Genomic DNA, 20,110 nt, shown 5'->3' on the forward strand with positions numbered 1-20,110 from the left:
TCTGAAAACAAACAAAGAACAGTTTATCAAAGACTACATTTACATCAACATAAAAAACATGAGAAATATCCTTAATAATTTTACATCTATTTTCAATGGAAAGTGAATTAGAATCTAAACATGTGATTTACTTGTCAACCAAATACAGAATGAACTAAAATTGTAGAGGTGAAAAAGACAAAAATGTTTACCGCCAATGATATAAGTGACCATTAGAAAGTTGTTTATTGCCTACGTAATCCATAAACTAAAATCCACCAATGAAAAAGAGTTATAAATGTCAAATTCATTCAGCCCCATAATAAAGTTAGTTTGGTTCAAAATAAACAATACGTGTTAAAGGAACTCCAGTGTTTAAGGAACTCCACCGAGGTCAAACATAGTCTAAAACATACAATTTTAATTTCCGGCATAGATGAACTTGGACATTTGGAACCGGTGAAATGCAATAGATAAGTAGAGAAACATATTCCGAAGAAAATTGAGGAATGGTGTTTTTGTTATCCTTAGCTCGATATAATAATTGAAAACGCTGTACATAATGGTTCATTCTTTGGTCATTATGGAAGAACGGAGTGAGAAAATAATCTGAAATTTTGCATGCAAGTAATAAGTCTAGACTTACATCAGAGTTTATTATTAAGATTAAGTTTATTAAGATAGTTTATTAAAGTATCATCATCATGTACAATATTAAAACAATACAAATATAAAACCTACTACATTGTACATAAATGCCACTCATAGATGAGTTATAAGAGACTATACATAACTTTACAACAAATCTAACATACTGGACATATCTACAAAGTTACTTAAAAATAAAAATAATGTGAAGAGTTGAGACAACCAGACTGTTTTTAATTTAGTTGAAATTCTGTGTAGTTTGAGAAATATTTCCGGTTTCTGATAAAAAAAAATCTCTGTGAAGTGCAGCATGGCTGGGATGGAAACCTTGGACCCCATGAATACCTGTATGCAGCTGTACTGACTGAGCTTCCGATCACTTTCTCCCCAGTGTGTGAACAATTTCATACAGTAACACTGACTCACCATCAAATGATTTGGACACAACGTTTTAAATACTAAAAAGTGAAATTCAAAGAAAAACTAGGAATCTACTAGCATTACAGTAGTGGAGGGTCCTCCACTACTTATTACCTTGACTAGGTCATTTTCAGCCAAGTTTGATATATATGAGTGTATATATAACTATGTATGTGTTAAACTTCGTGACAATTACAGAAGATTACTCCGGACTAAGAACTCCATCCTCCGTGTAACAGTTCCTCCACCGTGGTAGTATAATATTCATTTTACCTCATACCTTCTTTGTAAACTCTAACTTTAAAAATTAAAATAGAAACGAAATAAATAGTTACAAAATAAATACACAATGTACTATTAACGCCATAAATTTAATAATTAAAACTGTACTTTCATGGAATCCGGGGAAATGGAATGGTCTTAAATTCCCGCCAAAAATCTACAAAAATGTTTTTTAAAGAAAGTCTACATTCTTAATATTTCCACGAGAACTTTCATTTTAAATATTTCCACAAGAAGTTGAAATTAGTGTGTTCGTGGGACAAACCTACAAGTGAAGTCGTAGTATGGATACTTTTGGCGGCGATAAATGGTTTGGGTTGCAAAAAATGACAGACAATAAAAGACTTTTTAACTGGAAATTGTTTGTAAATCTGGGGAATAAAGCGTAGTTTGTAAATTAAATATTGTTCATTTACATTAATTTAAATTGTTAATTAACTGAAACGTGACAGTCCGTACGTATGACCAAGTTTTGTCTTTTGATGGCCACTCTTATCTAAAAATATAAAGCAAAAGAATAATCATCGTGTGAGTCAGTGGAATATTTTAAGTCAATTTTAAGTAGCGTTGTCCAATATATTGGATATCGCAATATTTTATCTTGCAATATTATATTGCAATGTTTTCAGATATCGCAATATCTTTTAATTAAAATATATAATTCTATCAATTTAGAAGTGTAGTCATCTTGTGCAATACCTACCCCAATCGCAACTTTTCGGCCCTTTCCGTCAGTCCTCGGATAAGGTTATTCTAGATAATAGCCGAGGACGTTGCGAATGTATACCCGTCCCTAATTCTAAGGTGTTTAAAAATATCTACATTGCGTTCGTACAGTCGGCCTTACTGCACTATCGACAATTCTTGTCATTTTTATCAATTTTGGATGACTTAATCAAACCGAGTCTGCAACATTAATTTTTAAATTTTGCCATTTTGGGCTTTCTTCTGGCATCCTTATTTGGTCTGTTTTGTTTAAACACAGATCTTAATTACAATTTGAAATATATATAAATCTGTGTTTTTTCACTTATGGTCATGAGGATGGCTGATTGAAAGCTGATGTCTCATAATCGAACAGTCCTTCAGAGGTATAATCGTTTTAAATTTAAATTTCTTTAGTAAAAAAAAAAAGATGACCAAGATCGTATTTGAATAAATCAACATCTAGATTATGCTCAATTTTGATATTAGAAAAAAAAAGATAAGTGCTACACAGTCTCTTTGTTAAAGATCCTGTATGTTGTAATTAAGGTTGTTACCAAACTTAAGTGGAATTTTATATATGTATATAATTATGCATCTAAAACAAGTTTCAAACATCAAAGAATATGTAAAATATGTACTGCAAAATGCAAATATTTGTTCACATTATATGTAATCTCTAAATTATATGCATTCTGTTTCATTTCTTATTGAAAAACTTGACATAGACTTTATAGAAAATAAATTTTTAATTAACATGAAATGGAAATTCGGTAATATCTTTACAAATAATAATGCTTTTTGGAACTTACAATATTGATAAATCTTCATTTAAGCGTTATATTAATGATATAAAACCATAAAAAAATCGAGTTAAAGGACCTTTAATAGAAAATAAACATGTTGCGACTTCAGACAAAGTGGATGTTATGTTTGAAATTCTACACACTGTATTAGGTAGTCACATTATGAATATATATCCTGTCTTTAAAAACTGGCAGTTTTTTTTTAAGAAAAGATCAACTTTACTTGACGCAGCTCCTCTTATATAGTTTATTTATTCTTTTATTCAAATTAATTAATACATATACAATAGTAAGAATTTCATAGGTTACTGTGATTGAAATATATTTTAGATCTTCTCAGGATGAGCATATAATATATAGACTTCCTCAAGGCATACGTATTATGTGGATCTATTATGGCAAAATGGGCTGTGTCACACATAGAGCATATAATCCCATAAGAGTACCAACGAAAACAACAGGTTCGAAGTGTGATGTCTAAAAACGAATATAATACTGTAGACCTATCTTAGTCACTGTCACGTAACGCACGTGGATGTGTTTTTTCTTTTCAAGCAGGATCTTTCAATTATTTTGAAGCGATAAGCTGTCGCTTGTGTATTTTTAATTTGATCAAAAGCAATGTTTATTTCACGTGATTATGTTTACCCAGATTAAACACACACTTGGCCTATGTTTCGTTATATCGATAGTACTACTTTTTTAGTACGTAAATGTGATGCAGGGCCTCTCGATTGTCTCCCCTGCATTAAGAATTCTGGGTAATTGAATCGCCATCATTTAGGAAAGGGTGTTGTTTTGAGACAGAAAAATCGATTTTTGACTTCAGTATGAAAAGACTGAAGGCTGATCGGGAAACGTAATCAATTGCATTTATTGTAAAACATTTAATCATTTCAATTTGTTTAGTGATTCAGTATCAACGTGCAATATTCCACGGAAAATGGCAAGTGTTCAAACAGTTCCTAAGCAGAAAGTGTTAAAAGTGAAGGCAGTTTACCAGAAAAGGAAACTATTCCGTGCCAATGAGCCTTTGCTTAGTGTGTTTATGTGGGGTATCAACCACACGGTAAGTTATTTGTTCTTAATATCTATAAATAATCGTATAACTTGAAACAAGATCATTGCATCAATACACATGTAGGCCCAGAAATTTTGTATGAAAACATCAAAACAGAGAAATAGACACTGGTAGATCAAATCTGATAATTGTCAGTTCAAAATAAATTTTAACAGTCACGAGTGGTACAGGACAGTTTCAAATTTATTCATGACAGCTTTTGAGACGTATTTATTTATTGAAATCAAATGATAAAGTGCTGACACCTGTGCTCAGCACTAAATTGTTACAAATGATGTTAATGTTTATTTTATTTGATTTATCTTATGAAAGTAAATGCTGGTGTTCATGAGTAATCTATGCACTTATTCCTGGAAATGGTTAAAAACAAGCATGACATTTGACAGAGTTTGCACTATGAGTAGAACAAGTAAAATGTGTGAGGATAGTGTCTATCTCTAAGTAAACCAATGCTTTGTACAACATGGTCCTTCTATTTGGAGGTTGGATTAGATAAAAAGTATTTTTAAAATTTGTAAATATTGAACCATAGCTACAGACATAAAATTTTATCAACATTTCTTTAACAAATGTTAATTAATAACCTAAATTCACTATACATGTGCCAAAACACAGCTGTTCTATCCACTGGACCTAGGGTTACCCCTCTTTTGTCTGCTGCAGAGAAGTTACATGACCATGTAGGAAGGTTTAATGAAAAGTAAAATTTTAGATGAAAGGACATTACAGTAAAGTAAAAGTAATTTTTTTTTAGTGTTATATTTTATTTGATAACTTACTCTTAAAATCATTATATTTGTGCCAAGCATTGGTAAATCAGTCAGTCCAACCATTCTAAGTATTTGTTACAAATCAATTTAAATAGAGTGATAATAAGATCTACTCTCTACTGGTTGGGTACCACCAAAACCAGACGATTGTCATACCCAGATCATTGTTTCTGCTTGCAATTTTTGACGCACTTTATTTACACATGATGAAATATGAATTCAAGGCATGTGTTTTCCATGAGACAACTAAATTATTCAGTGTAAAGGGCTAGTGATACGTGCCCATATGTGGGGATGTAGAATATCTTTAGCCAGTGAGAGCATCCCTTGACATAAGCATTAAAATAATTGAATTTGATCACCTAGTGTAAAAAATTATCTTTGCGTTGGAAGAATTTCAACATATTTATCATTTGTGACAATTTTTTATTGATCAATGAACAACACAAACATATTTCCATTTTAACTATCATTCAATATTATTCTGATTACAATCATTCAATGTTTGAATAGAATGTGAAAATAAAAAAAAAATCGCTGAATAGTTGGCTGCCTGATGTTGAATTTTACTCACCAGAGCAATAAGGCGAGTGCTAATTTCAAACACTGTATCTCTTTAATCATAATTTGCATTATCAATAAACTGTTCGTCATGTCTGATTGTTTACATTATTATTATACATGCTAGAATTTAGTGACTTATTTGTTGTCTCTGTGCTGTTGTATCATGAACAGAGAATCTTGAAAAGAGATTGAACTGTGCAAGCTACAAACTTATTTCACAATAAAAGTGTCCAAAGCTTTTTTTAAATTTTATTATTTAATTAGGACATATTACCTGATATCTATTGACTTTTTAGGACAATCACACTCTTGATCACTAGAGTACATGAAAAAAAAAAAGAAAAACTAAACAAACAAATTAGGATGGTATTCTTTCAACTATGTTAGTGCCCCTCACATTGAGACAAGTAAATGATTAAAATGTTAAGCTAGTACATGTCTATTATAGTATATATATTCACTTAAAGAACATAGTAAACTGTATTGAACAAAAACAACAAACATTATACATGTGGGGTCATATGATAAATGGAGAATAGTTATAAAAGTTCATTTATTATCTCTTTATTTATGATTTAGATAACTCCAGCAAAGAACTTTGATGATTATTTACTAACAAAGGGATGAGTCATCTAAAGATAATCTATTTTTAAATCAGCATGTTTGTAAGAAAATTGTGTTAGTCACAAGGTTATATTATTATCTAGTGGTTTTTTCAAGCCATTTTGATTTTTTTAAAAAACATTTTGCTTTAGCCATAATAGTACAATGTATTAAGAAAGTTTTGTATAACTATCGTTTATGTCTGAAGAAACATCATTCAAAACATTTGAATAGTCACAATTATTAAAGTTCCAGGCACTGACGAAAGTAGAGCTTTCTGTACAGGGTCAGTTCTAATATCAAAGTTTCAGGCACTGACAATAGTGAAGCTTTCTGTAAAGGGTCAGTTCTTATATCATAGTTTCAGGCACTGACAATAGCGTAGCTTTCTGTCCAGGGTCAGTTCTTATATCATAGTTTCAGGCACTGACAATAGTAGAGCTTTCTGTCCAGGGTCAGTTCTTATATCATAGTTTCAGGCACTGACAATAGTGGAGCTTTCTGTCCAGGGTCAGTTCTTATATCATAGTTTCAGGCACTGACAATAGTGGAGCTTTCTGTCCAGGGTCAGTTCTTATATCATAGTTTCAGGCACTGACAATAGCGTAGCTTTCTGTCCAGGGTCAGTTCTTATAAGTTATATCATAGTTTCAGGCACTGACAATAGTGGAGCTTTCTATCCAGGGTCAGTTCTTATATCATAGTTTCAGGCACTGACAATAGAAGAGCTTTCTATCCAGGTCAGTTCTTATATCATACTTTCAGGCACTGACAATAGTGGAGGCTTTCTGTCCTGGGTCAGTTCTTATACCATAGGTCTGGCACTGACAATAGAAGAACTTTCTGTCCTGGGTCTGTTCTTATATATAGTTTTCAGGCACTGACAATAGTGGAGCTTTCCTGTCCAGGGTCAGTTCTTATATCATAGTTTCAGGCACTGAACAATAGTGGAGCTTTCTGTCTAGGGTCAGTTTTCTTGTATCATAGTTTCAGGCACTGACAATAGCGGAGCTTTCTGTCCAGGGTCAGTTCTTATATCATAGTTTCAGGCACTGACAATAGTGGAGCTTTTCTGTCCAGGGTCAGTTCTTGTATCATAGTTTTTCAGGCACTGACAATAGTGGAGCTTTTCCCTGTCCAGGGTCAGTTCTTGTATCATAGTTTCAGGCACTGACAATAGTGGAGCTTTCTGTCCAGGGTCAGGTCTTGTATCATAGTTTCAGGCACTGACAATAGCGGAGCTTACTGTCCAGGGTCAGTTCTTATATCATAGTTTCAGGCACTGAAAATAGCGGAGCTTACTGTCCAGGGTTAGTTCTTATATCATAGTTTCAGGCACTGACAATAGCGGAGCTTACTGTCCAGGGTCAGTTCTTATATCATAGTTTCAGGCACTGACAATAGTGGAGCTTTCTGTCCAGGGTCAGTTCTTTTTTGTGTAATGGATTTGCTTTGTTTTTCATTTGGAACAATCCTGGATTTTAATATCAAAGTACAGAAATTGAGTTACCAGTAGTATGAAACCTACATGACCAGTCTTCACAGATGGTGTTGGATGACCTGATACTGTAGTACTAATGGCAAAGGGTACATGTAATCATGTTTGGTTCCAGCATGTTATCATGAAATGATTGTTATATTTCAGGTGAGTGAGCTGAATCATGTGACAATACCAGTAATGTTGATGCCAGATGACTTTAAAGCATATACAAAAGTCAGGGTAGATAATCATCTTTTTAACAAGTAAGCCTCATTTTGATTTAGCTATAATATCATTTTTTTTTAAGTCATTAAAGTTGATTTCATTTTGACATAACTTGAGCCAGTAAGAATTAGTTAAAATTTTAACCATTTATAAGCCAATTGATAATTGTTGGTTCCATTTTAACTTTAATCTTGAGCCAATAATTATAACTTTTTTCTATTTTGACCTTTCTGAAGCCAATAATTGTTGGTTCCATTGTGTCCTTTCTTGAGCCAATGAAATGTCTGGTTCCATTTAGATCTTACAGTTTATTCCATTTCATATTTCTTGAGCCAATCAGTGTAAACTGTAATAAGTCCATTTTGACCTCTCTTAAACAAATATTAGTTAGCAACAATTTTTTTCCTTCTTTGGGTCCAGTAAACAGACCCTTCCCAATCTAAAATACATTTCTTTCCAATTCAGAACCAAAAATATATAAGCCTGAGATATTGTATCTGCCGTGTATAATCAATAAAGTCAAGAAATTGTTTTAATCAACCTATAATGTAAACATTAACATAACAACAAAAATGATATCAATTGGGTAAACTAAAAAAAGATCCCAATATTTTGGCATCAGAGTATGCATTTTTGCTCGATTTAACCAGACCATTTACCAACATTAAAAGAACATCCTTGGTAAAGTTGACCAAAATAGTCCTTTATTATTAAAAATAGTTTTACATGCTACAGAACAGGTGCTGTGCAAATGACTGTAGAAAGGATTTCATGATACATGTAAATCACATTTGGGAATCAAACCTGGGTCCAAAGTCCAGGTTGTTTGCGCTGTCCTACTGACAGCTCTTGTTATATATATTTTTATTAAATGAGAATTCTCTAAGCTTCTATACAAAAATAAAGTACTATAAAATTAAACACATATGAGCCGCGTCATGACAAAACCAACATAATGCGTTTGCGACCGGCATGAATCCAGACCAGCCTGCGCATCCGTGCAGTCTGATCAGGATCCATGCTGTTCGCTATCAGTTTTGCTACATGTAATAGGGTTGGTAAGTGAACAGCATGGATCCTGATCAGACTGCGCGGATGCGCAGGCTGGTCTGGATCCATGCTGGTCGCAAACGCATTATGTTGGTTTTGTCGTGACGCGGCTCATATTTATATTTTTTAACCTATGAAAAAACATTGGTATAAAAGAAAACTTATAATGCTGAATATAAACAACATTTTGTTAGTTGGAAACGTTCATCACAATCTTGTTTTAACTTATTCTTCAAGTGAACTAAGTTACATCACTGTTGCATTGATCCATATAAAAGATGATATTAACGGACATTTTACTCATTCCTTTGTGAAGTAATGAGAGTACTACAGAGTTTTTATGCATATTTATTGAATGTTATATAAGAGGAGAGACAATGTTTATGACAGTAACAAGGTGTATCATCCATGAATATATAAGCATCAGGTAGTGTTAGTCGTATAACCATTGTGCTTATTATAGGCTCATACCTGATGTAATGAACACTGGTATTTCGGATCTTTTCTTTCTTTTTTTTCCCTAAAAATCTTAAAATTTCCTTATATTTAAATAGCTAAACTGTTTAAACATAAATATTACATATACATAATATTATATAGTTTTAATGGCTGAAATACACTATTTAAAATGCATGGGTTGCTAAAAAAACCACAAAAAACAAGGGACCTTATTTTGTATATATTATAAGCCAACTTTATTACTTTAAACTATATAGATAGATGGGTAGATCACCTTAATTTCTTGGCACTGAAATGTTTATTTATGGATTTCATGAACTCATTACTTACACTGGTATATATATTATATTATATTGATCACAGATTTGATGTGTGCATCCTTTGCCCATTGTCAATAATACATTTTCAATTGTTTAATTATTTAACCCTTCTTAAATTCTGTTTCCAAAAAGATTTGCTTTTTGGCCTTTTTTTGTTTTTTTGGGATCGGCTTTGGTTGATAATAACCCTTATTACAATTTCCCCCAATTATAACCATTTAAAAGCTGAAACTTTTATTTTTTTCCCTGGGGGTTAAGAGTAATAAAAAAAAACCAAGGGCTTGTTATGATAATGGTAGCCATAATGGTAGCCCGTGAAAATTTTCAACAGTACGGAGCAACTTTTTTGGTAGATATAAACATGAAAAGATCTGCCTTTCTTTCAAATAAATTTATTTAGAAAAACCACCTTCAGCCAGATGCCACTTTTAAAGACTAAGGTTTAGTACTGACCATATTACATTATTACATAGTATAAACATGTACTAGGGCTGTGTGATAACAAGTTTGTATAGTCTGATTTATATGAAGTAATGATGCATGGGCCCTTTTTTTTTGTTTCAAAAATTTCCCAATAAACAGTTTTTTATGCCCTTTAAAAAATATTATTTTGTTTCTATGACTATGTTGGCCCATTATACAAAAATAACGAATACATGTAAAATTTTTTGGGTTTTTTAAAAAATACCAACACAAAAAAAATTCCTGAACGGGTACTTCATCTGTTATCCCCTTGGGTTCAAAAAATTTTAAAATTGTTTCCCCATCCATAAAAAATTTCCCCGGGGGCCAGTGTTCTGATGGTTTTGTGTCATCAAAGCGTGATTTTTAATGTTAAAATTTCTGAAGTCATTTTGAATATTTAAATTTTCCCTGTGACTAAGGCAATTTTCATAACATCCTCTGATTCTGAAGCAGTGTTAGACCAAGGTTTATACAAAACTTGATATTGGCACACAAGTGTGTCATTGAAATATTACTATAATAGACCTCCTCCCCTCCCCCCAACCAAACCCTACACCCATTTATACAGAAACTGAAAGTAATATGCCCCTAAGATGTTTGTGTAGGCTTTTGATCTGATGTCAGTTTCAGACTTCCCGAAAGTTGAAAAAAACTGTCAGACATTCGGTCTGACAAACCATGAAAATCTGTCGGACCGAAACAAAATCTGTCAGACCAAATAAAATTGATCAAAATCAAAGAAAAAACTTGTGTTTGTATTTCTAAGACACTTTTTGTTTTTCATTTTTTTCGCCGTAAAAATCGGCACAATCCGTACAGCGCATTTTTCATCTCCTCCCTGTCATACACCAATGATTCATGGTTCTGCTTTCATTTTTCATTAAATTTTGTCTCAGGTCTAATATTTTCATCATTTTTTATTGCTTTTCTGTGCACTCTTCTGACGTAGATTTTTGGTTTTTCCAAGGTTTGGCACCTTTAGCGATGCCATTTTGTAATACATGCGGCTTGGATAAAAGCCGGACAGTCGGACCGATCCGGAATAAAAAATTGTCGGACCTGATCAAAATTTATCGGACATGTCCGTCGGACCGACGTATTTCGGGAAGTCTGCAGTTTACAACATCATGTTCCTTGGCCCTTTTAGAGGATACCTTTCCAGTGGTCCTGTGTAACAAACATTAACAGTTGAAGGCTTTGTTTTGTGAATTTTTATCTCATATTTGATTTAGATTTCTCTTAAAATTTCTGGTTATTTTCTCTAAATTTTGTTCTGGTTTATTTTTTTGACTGAATTTTTGGAACAAGTCTACTGATGTTAATGTAGAAACTGAGAAAGCAGTCTATAGACTGTCAGAAATACACACTGGCCACAGACAAGTGATATTAGTAAATCAAGATATATACATGTCTATCTAGTCATATAATGTTATATCTGGTCAAATAACATTCTAAATTAAGGTGGACAGTCCTGGCAGACTTGAGGTATATACAATAATGACTTTCCTTAGTTAATTACGAGAAGCTAATGTGAATATGTCACAATCATTAAGGATAATGGTAGAATTACGTTGATTGAAAATTGTCACGTAATTACGCGTTCACTTCATTACTGTTTTATGCTGTCAGTCATTATGTACATGAGACTGTCGACAGCAGGCAAGGTGTTTCAGAATATTCCCACAGAAAACCTTAAGAGTCTTCGATCTTCAATATCTGAATTTGAATTTGGTTACCATAGTAATAAAACCTGATAGCACTTTCAGTAAACCACAAAGCTAAAGATTTTATATACATTTAAACTGTACAACAAAATACGATTATATATTCTGTCAAAATAACCGTTTGCAAGTACTGTAGTAATGTAAGATGATATTAAATAGTGATTAAATTTCATAATTTAATTTTAAAGAATATTGAAATGCTATCTAAGAACACTAATGATAAAATAACATGTTAAGATGATTTAAAAAATTGTGATTCATTCTGTGCAGGTGTCTCTGCTGTTATAAATTGAAGTTATAAATATTTCTATACCTTTGTGATTGTTTGGAAAGCATTAAAGGAGCTTCTGAAGAACAAATCAAATGAAAACAATTTAATGAATTGAAAAACACAAAGTAAAACATAAGATAAAGACAGGTAAATCTAGCCACCAGTATTTAAGTATGCCCTGCAGTTTGCATGTATATCTATTTAAGTTTTTTTATACTGGTCAATTTGCACATCCAAGGATACTTTAGTTAAGCAGGGTTGGAGGTAATTTATAACCTTGCTGGGTTGGGAGGGGATCAATAATTGTATGTGTAATTATTACACATTTTAAGCATGGATGGGAGGGGATAATTTACACACATTGAGCACTAGGTTGAGAGATAGGGGCGTCCGTGGCCGAATGATTAAGGTTGTTGACTTCAAACCATTTGCCCCTCTACTCAGGTGGCCGTTACTGCTTGAAATAATGCACGGAACGGCACCTGATGTCTTCCTCCACCAGTAAAGCTGGAACGTCGAGATAGACCTGTACTGTGATGATGTCACGTAAAACCCAAAACAAACAAACAAAAGGTTGGGAGATGATCATTTATACATGTTTAGCGGGGATAGGAGGGACACATTTCCACATATTAAGCAGGGATGGAAGGAGATAATTTATACACATTAAGCAGGGATGGAAGGAGATAATTTATACACATTAAGCAGGGATGGAAGGAGATAATTTATACACATTAAGCAGGGATGGGAAGATAATTTACTAACATTAAGCAGGGATGGGGAGATAATTTACTAACATTAAGCAGGGATGGGAAGATAATTTACTAACATTAAGCAGGGATGGGGAGATAATTTACTAACATAAAGCAGGGATGGGAGGGGATGATTTACACACATTAAACAGGGATTGGAGGGAAGTTTTACTAACATTAAGCAGGGACGAGGAGATAATTTACTAACATAAAGCAGGGATGGAAGGGGATGTTTTACACACATGAAGTGGGGTGGGGGGATAAAAGGGGATGATTTACACACATTAAGCAGTGATGAAAGGGAATGATACTTTGATTGTTGAAATATCATGTTTGTATAAATTTCAGAGAAAACATGCCAAGTCATTTTAAGGTGAAGGAGTACTGCCCTATTGTGTTCAGAAATTTACGTGAGAGATTTGGCATTGATGATCAAGATTATATGGTAAGTATAGCTTTACATTTTACTATGTTGTTGTTTTTGCTTTAAGCTTAACTTATTCCAAGAATAATTCAGCTCTCTTGCTTACTTTGAAAGCAGCATGATGTATTACATATGCAGAAAGGCCGGTATAACTTAGATTTTTAAAGATTTGCATGCATCTTCACACACAATTTTTTGTCAGGATTTTAATTGCTTCCATGAGATAGATGTTAGGTAATGAAAACATGTTTGTCAATGTTTATAAGTAACTCCTAATGAAAACATGTTTGTCAATGTTTATAAGTAACTCCTAATGAAAACATGTTTGTCAATGTTTATAAGTAACTCCTAATGAAAACATGTTTGTCAATGTTTATAAGTAACTCCTAATGAAAACATGTTTGTCAATGTTTATAAGTAACTCCTGTCTAATGCTTTTCTTACTGACTTGATGACATTTAGATTATTTATCTTATACTAAAACACTTCAAAACAATAATAAATATTGATAATTGTGAATTAAGATTAAGCGTAAAAAGGTTTACAAAATTTAAATGTTAATAATGATGGATAATTAAAGTAACATAATTGTTCATATTAAATTTAGTATGACATTTATGAATATACATTACAATAAATTACATAATTATTATAAACAATGCTATAATTTCTGTACTCTGCACAGCAGTAATGCACCAGTCAGTTGTGACCTTAAGTTTCCCCATTCTACCATTCTTTAGAGGAAGGGTAGGGGATATCTAGGGAAATCTGTGAGAGAAGGACTTAGAGTACTTAAGGGATATGTCAAACTATAAATGCTGGTCCTTTTAGAGAGCCTTTAATACCAGATGCTCAAAAACCCAACTGTAATTAAAAGGTGTGCTATTCCTTGGGAGTGGGAGAGAGAGAGAGGGGGGGGGGGGGGGGCAGGGCGGTGCTCTGAGTTTACAATTGACTTGTGCATAGAGATCATTTTACGCAGTGAAGTTATAAGTGTGTATATGTTGATGTATGTACTGCGGTATCATTTTGTGAACTTGGTTATTTCCTTCTTACTGTATCATAAAACTCTATTGATATAATATCTCCAAGTGGTTTATTTCAAATCATATCTGATATTATCTTGTATTTATTTTTTAAGCACATTAACTAGCATTTTACCTGTCTCAGGATAATTATGCGTTTTTCCCTAGAATGAAATGCTTTAGATGCCAATGGGCTTTTTTTCTACTTTTGAAGTTTGTTTGTCTTTGGTCTGTGTTTGAAGCATGCAAATGATTTCAAATTTGTTGGGGTTTTTTCTGGCATGTATATTGTAGGCTTTTTATTGTATTTTAATAGAATATAAGATAAAACAGTAAAATCATATTTCATTATCATGAAAAAGTTGTGTGTGTGGGGGCCCCACAAAAATTAAAAAAGTGGATTAAAAAAAAAAAAATAAGGAGAAAAATATATACTTTAGGCAAGGGAGGAACAAAGAATATACTGAATGCTTCATAATAACTGTACAAATCAGGGACCAAAGAGTGGTTTAGAAGTTGGGATCAGTATTGAATTAATCACTTTTCCCATCAACGTAGGTTCAAAACAAAATCCTATAAGCTGTATTGTAATTTAACAGACCTTTGCCAGAAAGGTATCCTGCACAAATCTCTGCAGTCCAACATAGACTATACTGGTTTTCAGATCAGTATTTGTATACTGAAATCCCTTTTGCTACTTACGGATTTCTTCAAGTTCAAATCAGGTCATTATGTATGAAATGAAGATCAGGCGAGGATTATTGCTACACTGTGGGCTAATTGAATTCTGTAATGGAAAATGGAAATCAGATAATCCAACTTCCTTATTGATAATTTGGCGATTCTGCCAGCGGAGGGGACAGTTAAGTAAAGGGAATGAAATGGCCAGTTGAAGTATCTCAGGATCCAGGGTTTAAGTCCTACAGTGGATATGACCATGTTTTGTCATAATATGCCTTGTTATGTTTATTGTAATGTTTAGGAAGTGAAGCAAACTCAATTTCTTAATGTGTTAGCCATTTAAGTCAGGGATTATGGGATTGAGCACCCGGGGCCACAACCATAGTAATTCTTAGAACACCAGGACTGTCATGGCATAATTGTCTGGGGAAGGGGACTCAATGCTGCTTCATGCTTCAAAGATTTATTACAAGCTAAAAAAAAGATGTTTAAACTTGGTAATTTTAAGGGGAATCACTTACCTCTTTAAAACTAGAAATAGGCAACTGTAGTTGAAATAAACATTTTAAATGTCATGATTTTATTTCTTCAATATTTTTGTACATTAATATGAAACTAAAATGATAACAATAGATGGGAAGTGATGAAAATAAATTGGTGCTTAACCTACATTGTTTCACCCTCTTAACAAACGTTTCTATGAATAATCCATTGTTTATACATCTTGATATGTAAGCATTTTTAAGTATTTTTAAGAATGGTACAAAGTTTCTTTTCAGTTTAGATGTATAATATAATGAAAGAAAGTTATGAAAAAAATCTTCATCTCAAGGAAACAAATTTCAGGGATCTCTTTTCTTGCATGCCTCTCTGCATTGATAAATAAATCTTTATGATTGAAAAGTCGACATAAGGGGTTACTTTTGTCGGCAGCGTCGTTGTCGGCGTCCCCTAAGGCTTGTCCGGAGCATAACTCAGTCGCTATAAGTTGGATTGACTCCAAACTTGGTATGCATGCTTTTTTCAATAACCCGAGACTGCAGTGCACAAGAAGCGGTACTCTGCACTTAGAACTTAATTTTTGAATAATTGCCCTTTGTTAATTTTTATACTTTAATTTTGTCTTGGCCATTTCTCCTAAATTGTCAAAGCTATGGACTTCAAACTTCAAAGGATGATAGATCTCATTGAGAAGAAGTGCAGTGCACAAGAACAGGTACTCTGCACTTCTTATTTTTTGAGTTATTGCCCTTTAGTGACTGGTGTTTATAAATAACCTATATTAAAGAAGAAAATGACTAAGTGACAACTATACTGTTCACAAGGCAACACATCCAGCTCGCGTAGCTCTAATTTACATACCTAATTCTTTTCTCATAGTTATCCATGTAATGGTAGTTTCTATCCTAATAGTTATCATCAGTCTCATAGCTTTTATACTCATAACTTTATTCTACATCATACATGTATATTAATAACTGAAAAGGCTGTGAAGGTTGTTTTAAAGCCATCAAAAATGAAATAATTGATTACAATCTCAGGGGAACCATTTTTGCCTCTGAATTAACTTTCTGCATGGATTTAATAGCTTAAGAAATTCACATAAAATGCTCCTTTTAAGCATATATGCTTTATTCAAATGACCTAGCCTATATGGTTGTATTTGATTTTGAAACGTGCAAACCGACATGTGACTGCTGTGCTGCATTGTAAGGCCTATAATATACGATTTGCATTCAAGTGCTACAGCAATAACATTGATTTGAGAAAAGGCCAATATTGGTCTTTATCTAAGTTTAAACAAAATGTTGAAAATTTCCATTTAAAATGAAATTCCCCAAAATCTTTTATGTTTATACAATATGAATTTTCAGTTTTTTGGTAAATATTTCACAATATTTTTTTTGTCCTATGTTTAATACAAAATTAAATTTTCCTTATTTTGTTAACTAATAAAAAGGCCAATATTGGCTGTTGCAAAAAGAAATTTAAAAGAAAACTCATTGAATAGTGAAATTGATTACTTATATTAAGTTTAGAGATAAGTCAGTCTGTTATATATGCTCACTGCTCAATTATTAGTTGTAAGGTCCTATAAACTTAATTAATTGGACTGATGTATATTTTAGATTTAAAGCAGGGCATTGTTCATAACACAGTTTAATTCAGGAGGGTATCTTGTAACAATGGTGTTAAAACAATGTGAATGTGATGGAAAAACAAAATGATTTCATTAATTATGCATGCTGCTATTGATGAATAGACTGGTGATGCAAAGCAGACATGGCCCCGCGGGACTTACGTAAGACAAAACAATTGTCTGTAAAATTACATACTGTATACCATGAAAACATTCTGTTTGTAGCCTTTAGCTGCAGAATTTTCTCTTATTACTTTGGTTATTGGCAAGTTGTATCAGTATTTTTACTGTACATTATAAGAAGTTTGCAGATATTGAAGCGTTAATTCTATCAATTAAGGAAGTTTTGAACTGATATACATTTTACAATTCATGGAGATTCTATAAATTAGATAGGTCCTATTAAATATTAGTTATAAAAGTCTTTGAACATAGTGTCTTCCCTACAGAAACAGTTGTTTGCATAATATTATATAAACGGTGTTTTCATTTATGGTCATTAACTTCAATATCACAAAGGTAAAACATTGAAACTTCATAATTATGTGGATTGAACCTTGATAAGTTCTACCTACTACACTTATTTTAAACTTGAAACATCAAAGGTGAAGGTCACTGTGAGCTGTAATAGGTAATAAGTTATGGACCATAAGAACTACCAAAGCTATTGACTACAAACTTTGTAAACTTTTAATTATCAACATAGAAATCAAATGATATGATGCCTGGTTGTATCACAAGGGTAGATTATCCTAAAATTATATTTTGCAGTTATGCCCCTTTTTGACATAGAGTTTTTACCTTTGATTAACATTTAGAGTTTCCCCCCTGATTAGCGTTTTGTTAAGGTTAATTACTTTCAATTGAAACTTTTTAAGATATTTACATGAAACTAAATAGAATACTAAATGTTCACTATTAAACTTGGAGCGCATTTTTTAAGGGCAGATAACCTTGAAAGTCGATTTTGCTTAATTATCTCCCTTTAATATTTGTATATTTTTTGTAATTTTCACAAAAAACATCACCATTATTAAATATCCACACTTGTTTACTGTCAAGGGAAGATAATACTGATAAGCAGTTTTTCTGAATTATGTCCCCTTTTAAAGAAAAGTGGAATGCCCTGTTCCTCAGACAGCAATTGTTACTTTCAATGCTTTGCTACATTTGTGTATCAGTTCCCTTTGGGATTACATCTGTTCTCTAAAACCAAAATATTATCTAGCATCCAATCTAATTAAATGTTTTATGCTGGCATTGTAAAAAGTATCAACATGAAACTTGGCATACTTGCTTAACTTGACAAGACACAGTTGTAAAACAAGGGACATCATTCTAAAAGCTATATTTTTAGAATTATGCCCCATTTTAATTAAGACTTTTTGTCAAAACTTCTAATTTAGAAGAATGATTTAAAAACTATGGTATCAACACAAAACTTTGATTTCTTCAAAAGTTATGAAACTTTTTGTTTAAATACCTGTTGAATATCTAGAATTTTCACTATCAGAAAGTTATTTATCATGATGTAAACAGACATACATAACAGCTATAACACCATAACACCCTTAAATTTTATTTTATTTTAGTTGTTGCCCCTAACAGACTAGCTTGACACCTACTATGCTATTGTTTTCCTCAACTTTGTTTCTCAATTCTGATTTCTGTAAAATGTCATGTGGTAATTGTGTTAGCTGATTTCTGTAAAATGTCATGTGGTAATTGTGTTAGCTGATTTCTGTAAAATGTCATGTGGTAATTGTGTTAGCTCAGTAGACAGAAGTTGTTGACAGCAATTTGTATTCAAGGGATCAATAAGTCAGTTATTTAGTACCCTTAAAACAAGAGGTTCATTTAATTAGTGTGTAATAAATGTTCCATTTACGTGTGGAATGTTTTCTCAGAGACAGTAAACCAGTAGTCCAGACATCAAATAACGTTTACACGATTTTTTCTCCCTGATAAAAAGAGACATTTTTCAAAGTAACTCTTTTAGGAAGAATAAAGAATTGGAGCTTTAAAACATCATGGCCCTCTTGTAACCATTACCGTGTCGGAGGTTAATTTTGAAAGATGTTCAAAGATATTCTTCTTTATAAACTCCTTATCAAAATGGGGATTGGGGATTTCAGAAGGGCAATTTAAAATAACCACCAAAAGTTTAGCTCTGCCCATTTATTTTTATCAACTTTTCTTTTCAACTATGAGTATGAAAACAGTGGTAGTTGATTGCATAAGAATTTAAGGCATACTAGAAAATAACATTTAAATTTTATGAGTTAAAATAAATGTTTCTGCAATTTGTCACAAAACCCTCAATCACTTCATGAAATTAACCTTTAAATAAATTTGAAAAGAAAAAATCATTTCTCAAAACTGCAATATCATTACTATGTGATAATTTACATGTGTTTTTCCATTTATCATGCAACCTAGTAAAGTATTTTCAAACATAACTGGCATTTACCAATTTATTAATTTGCTAAAATTTATTTTCTTGTGAAATAAGATTTTGTATTTACGGTAGTATTTATCTATATTAATTCCTAAAATTAGTGATACTGAAATTATGTGCTGTTATGATAGTGTTTGACTAAAAAATTATTCAGAATGGTATAAAAAGTTTTTGTTTATCAATTAATACAAGTATGTTCTTTCATAAGAATACTTAGATTCTTGTATTAACTTAAGTCATACAATATTCATACAAAGTAACTGTTGTATAGTAAGACATGCATGTTTTCTACTTTCAGAATTCATTAACAAAGCAGCCAGTGGGCACAGACTCGCCGGGGCGGAGTGGGGCTCGGATGCTTATGTCTCATGATAAACGTTACTTCATTAAAACTCTAGTCCAAGAAGAGGTGGAACAGATGCACCACTTACTCAAACAATATCATCAGGTAAATTACTACTTCTTATCAATCAGTGATCTCCCCTTGTCAGTACAGAGTACAATCTGCCAAGGGATGTAATCACTGTGAGGAGTTTGACTTCTTACCTATACTACTCCTACTATAACCATTTCTTACCTGTCAGGCAATTTCGGTCTCAGTATGGTAAAACATTCTTTTATGGATGTGCTGACAGGTTCAGTCTCTTGCAAATCGTACCTATTATCTAATTATAGATAGCAAAACTGGTTCTACGATTATAAAGAAGTTTTCCAAGCTCAGACTTAGATCTGGTGTATTTGATTGGTCTGAATCCGGCACAGAAAGTGCGTTGACCAA

At 32.5% G+C, this 20,110-nt stretch overlaps 1 protein-coding gene across 1 annotated transcript in view; it reads left to right on the forward strand.

The window, feature by feature from the left end:
- Positions 1–3,594: 3,594 nt before the first annotated feature.
- The window catches only part of LOC132745130 (phosphatidylinositol 5-phosphate 4-kinase type-2 alpha-like), a 45,401-nt gene continuing 28,885 nt past the window's right edge, over positions 3,595–20,110 (forward strand). The window contains exons 1-4 of the mRNA XM_060733959.1: positions 3,595–3,909; positions 7,504–7,601; positions 12,953–13,049; positions 19,631–19,780. Of these exons, the coding sequence (XP_060589942.1) occupies positions 3,784–3,909; positions 7,504–7,601; positions 12,953–13,049; positions 19,631–19,780 (471 nt within the window). The 5' untranslated portion in view covers positions 3,595–3,783. The remainder of the gene's footprint in view (positions 3,910–7,503; positions 7,602–12,952; positions 13,050–19,630; positions 19,781–20,110) is intronic.

Source organism: Ruditapes philippinarum, unplaced genomic scaffold (genome assembly GCF_026571515.1).
Source record: "Ruditapes philippinarum isolate M1 unplaced genomic scaffold, ASM2657151v2 ctg153_1_1_1_1, whole genome shotgun sequence".
Taxonomy (NCBI): Eukaryota; Metazoa; Mollusca; class Bivalvia; order Venerida; family Veneridae; genus Ruditapes; species Ruditapes philippinarum.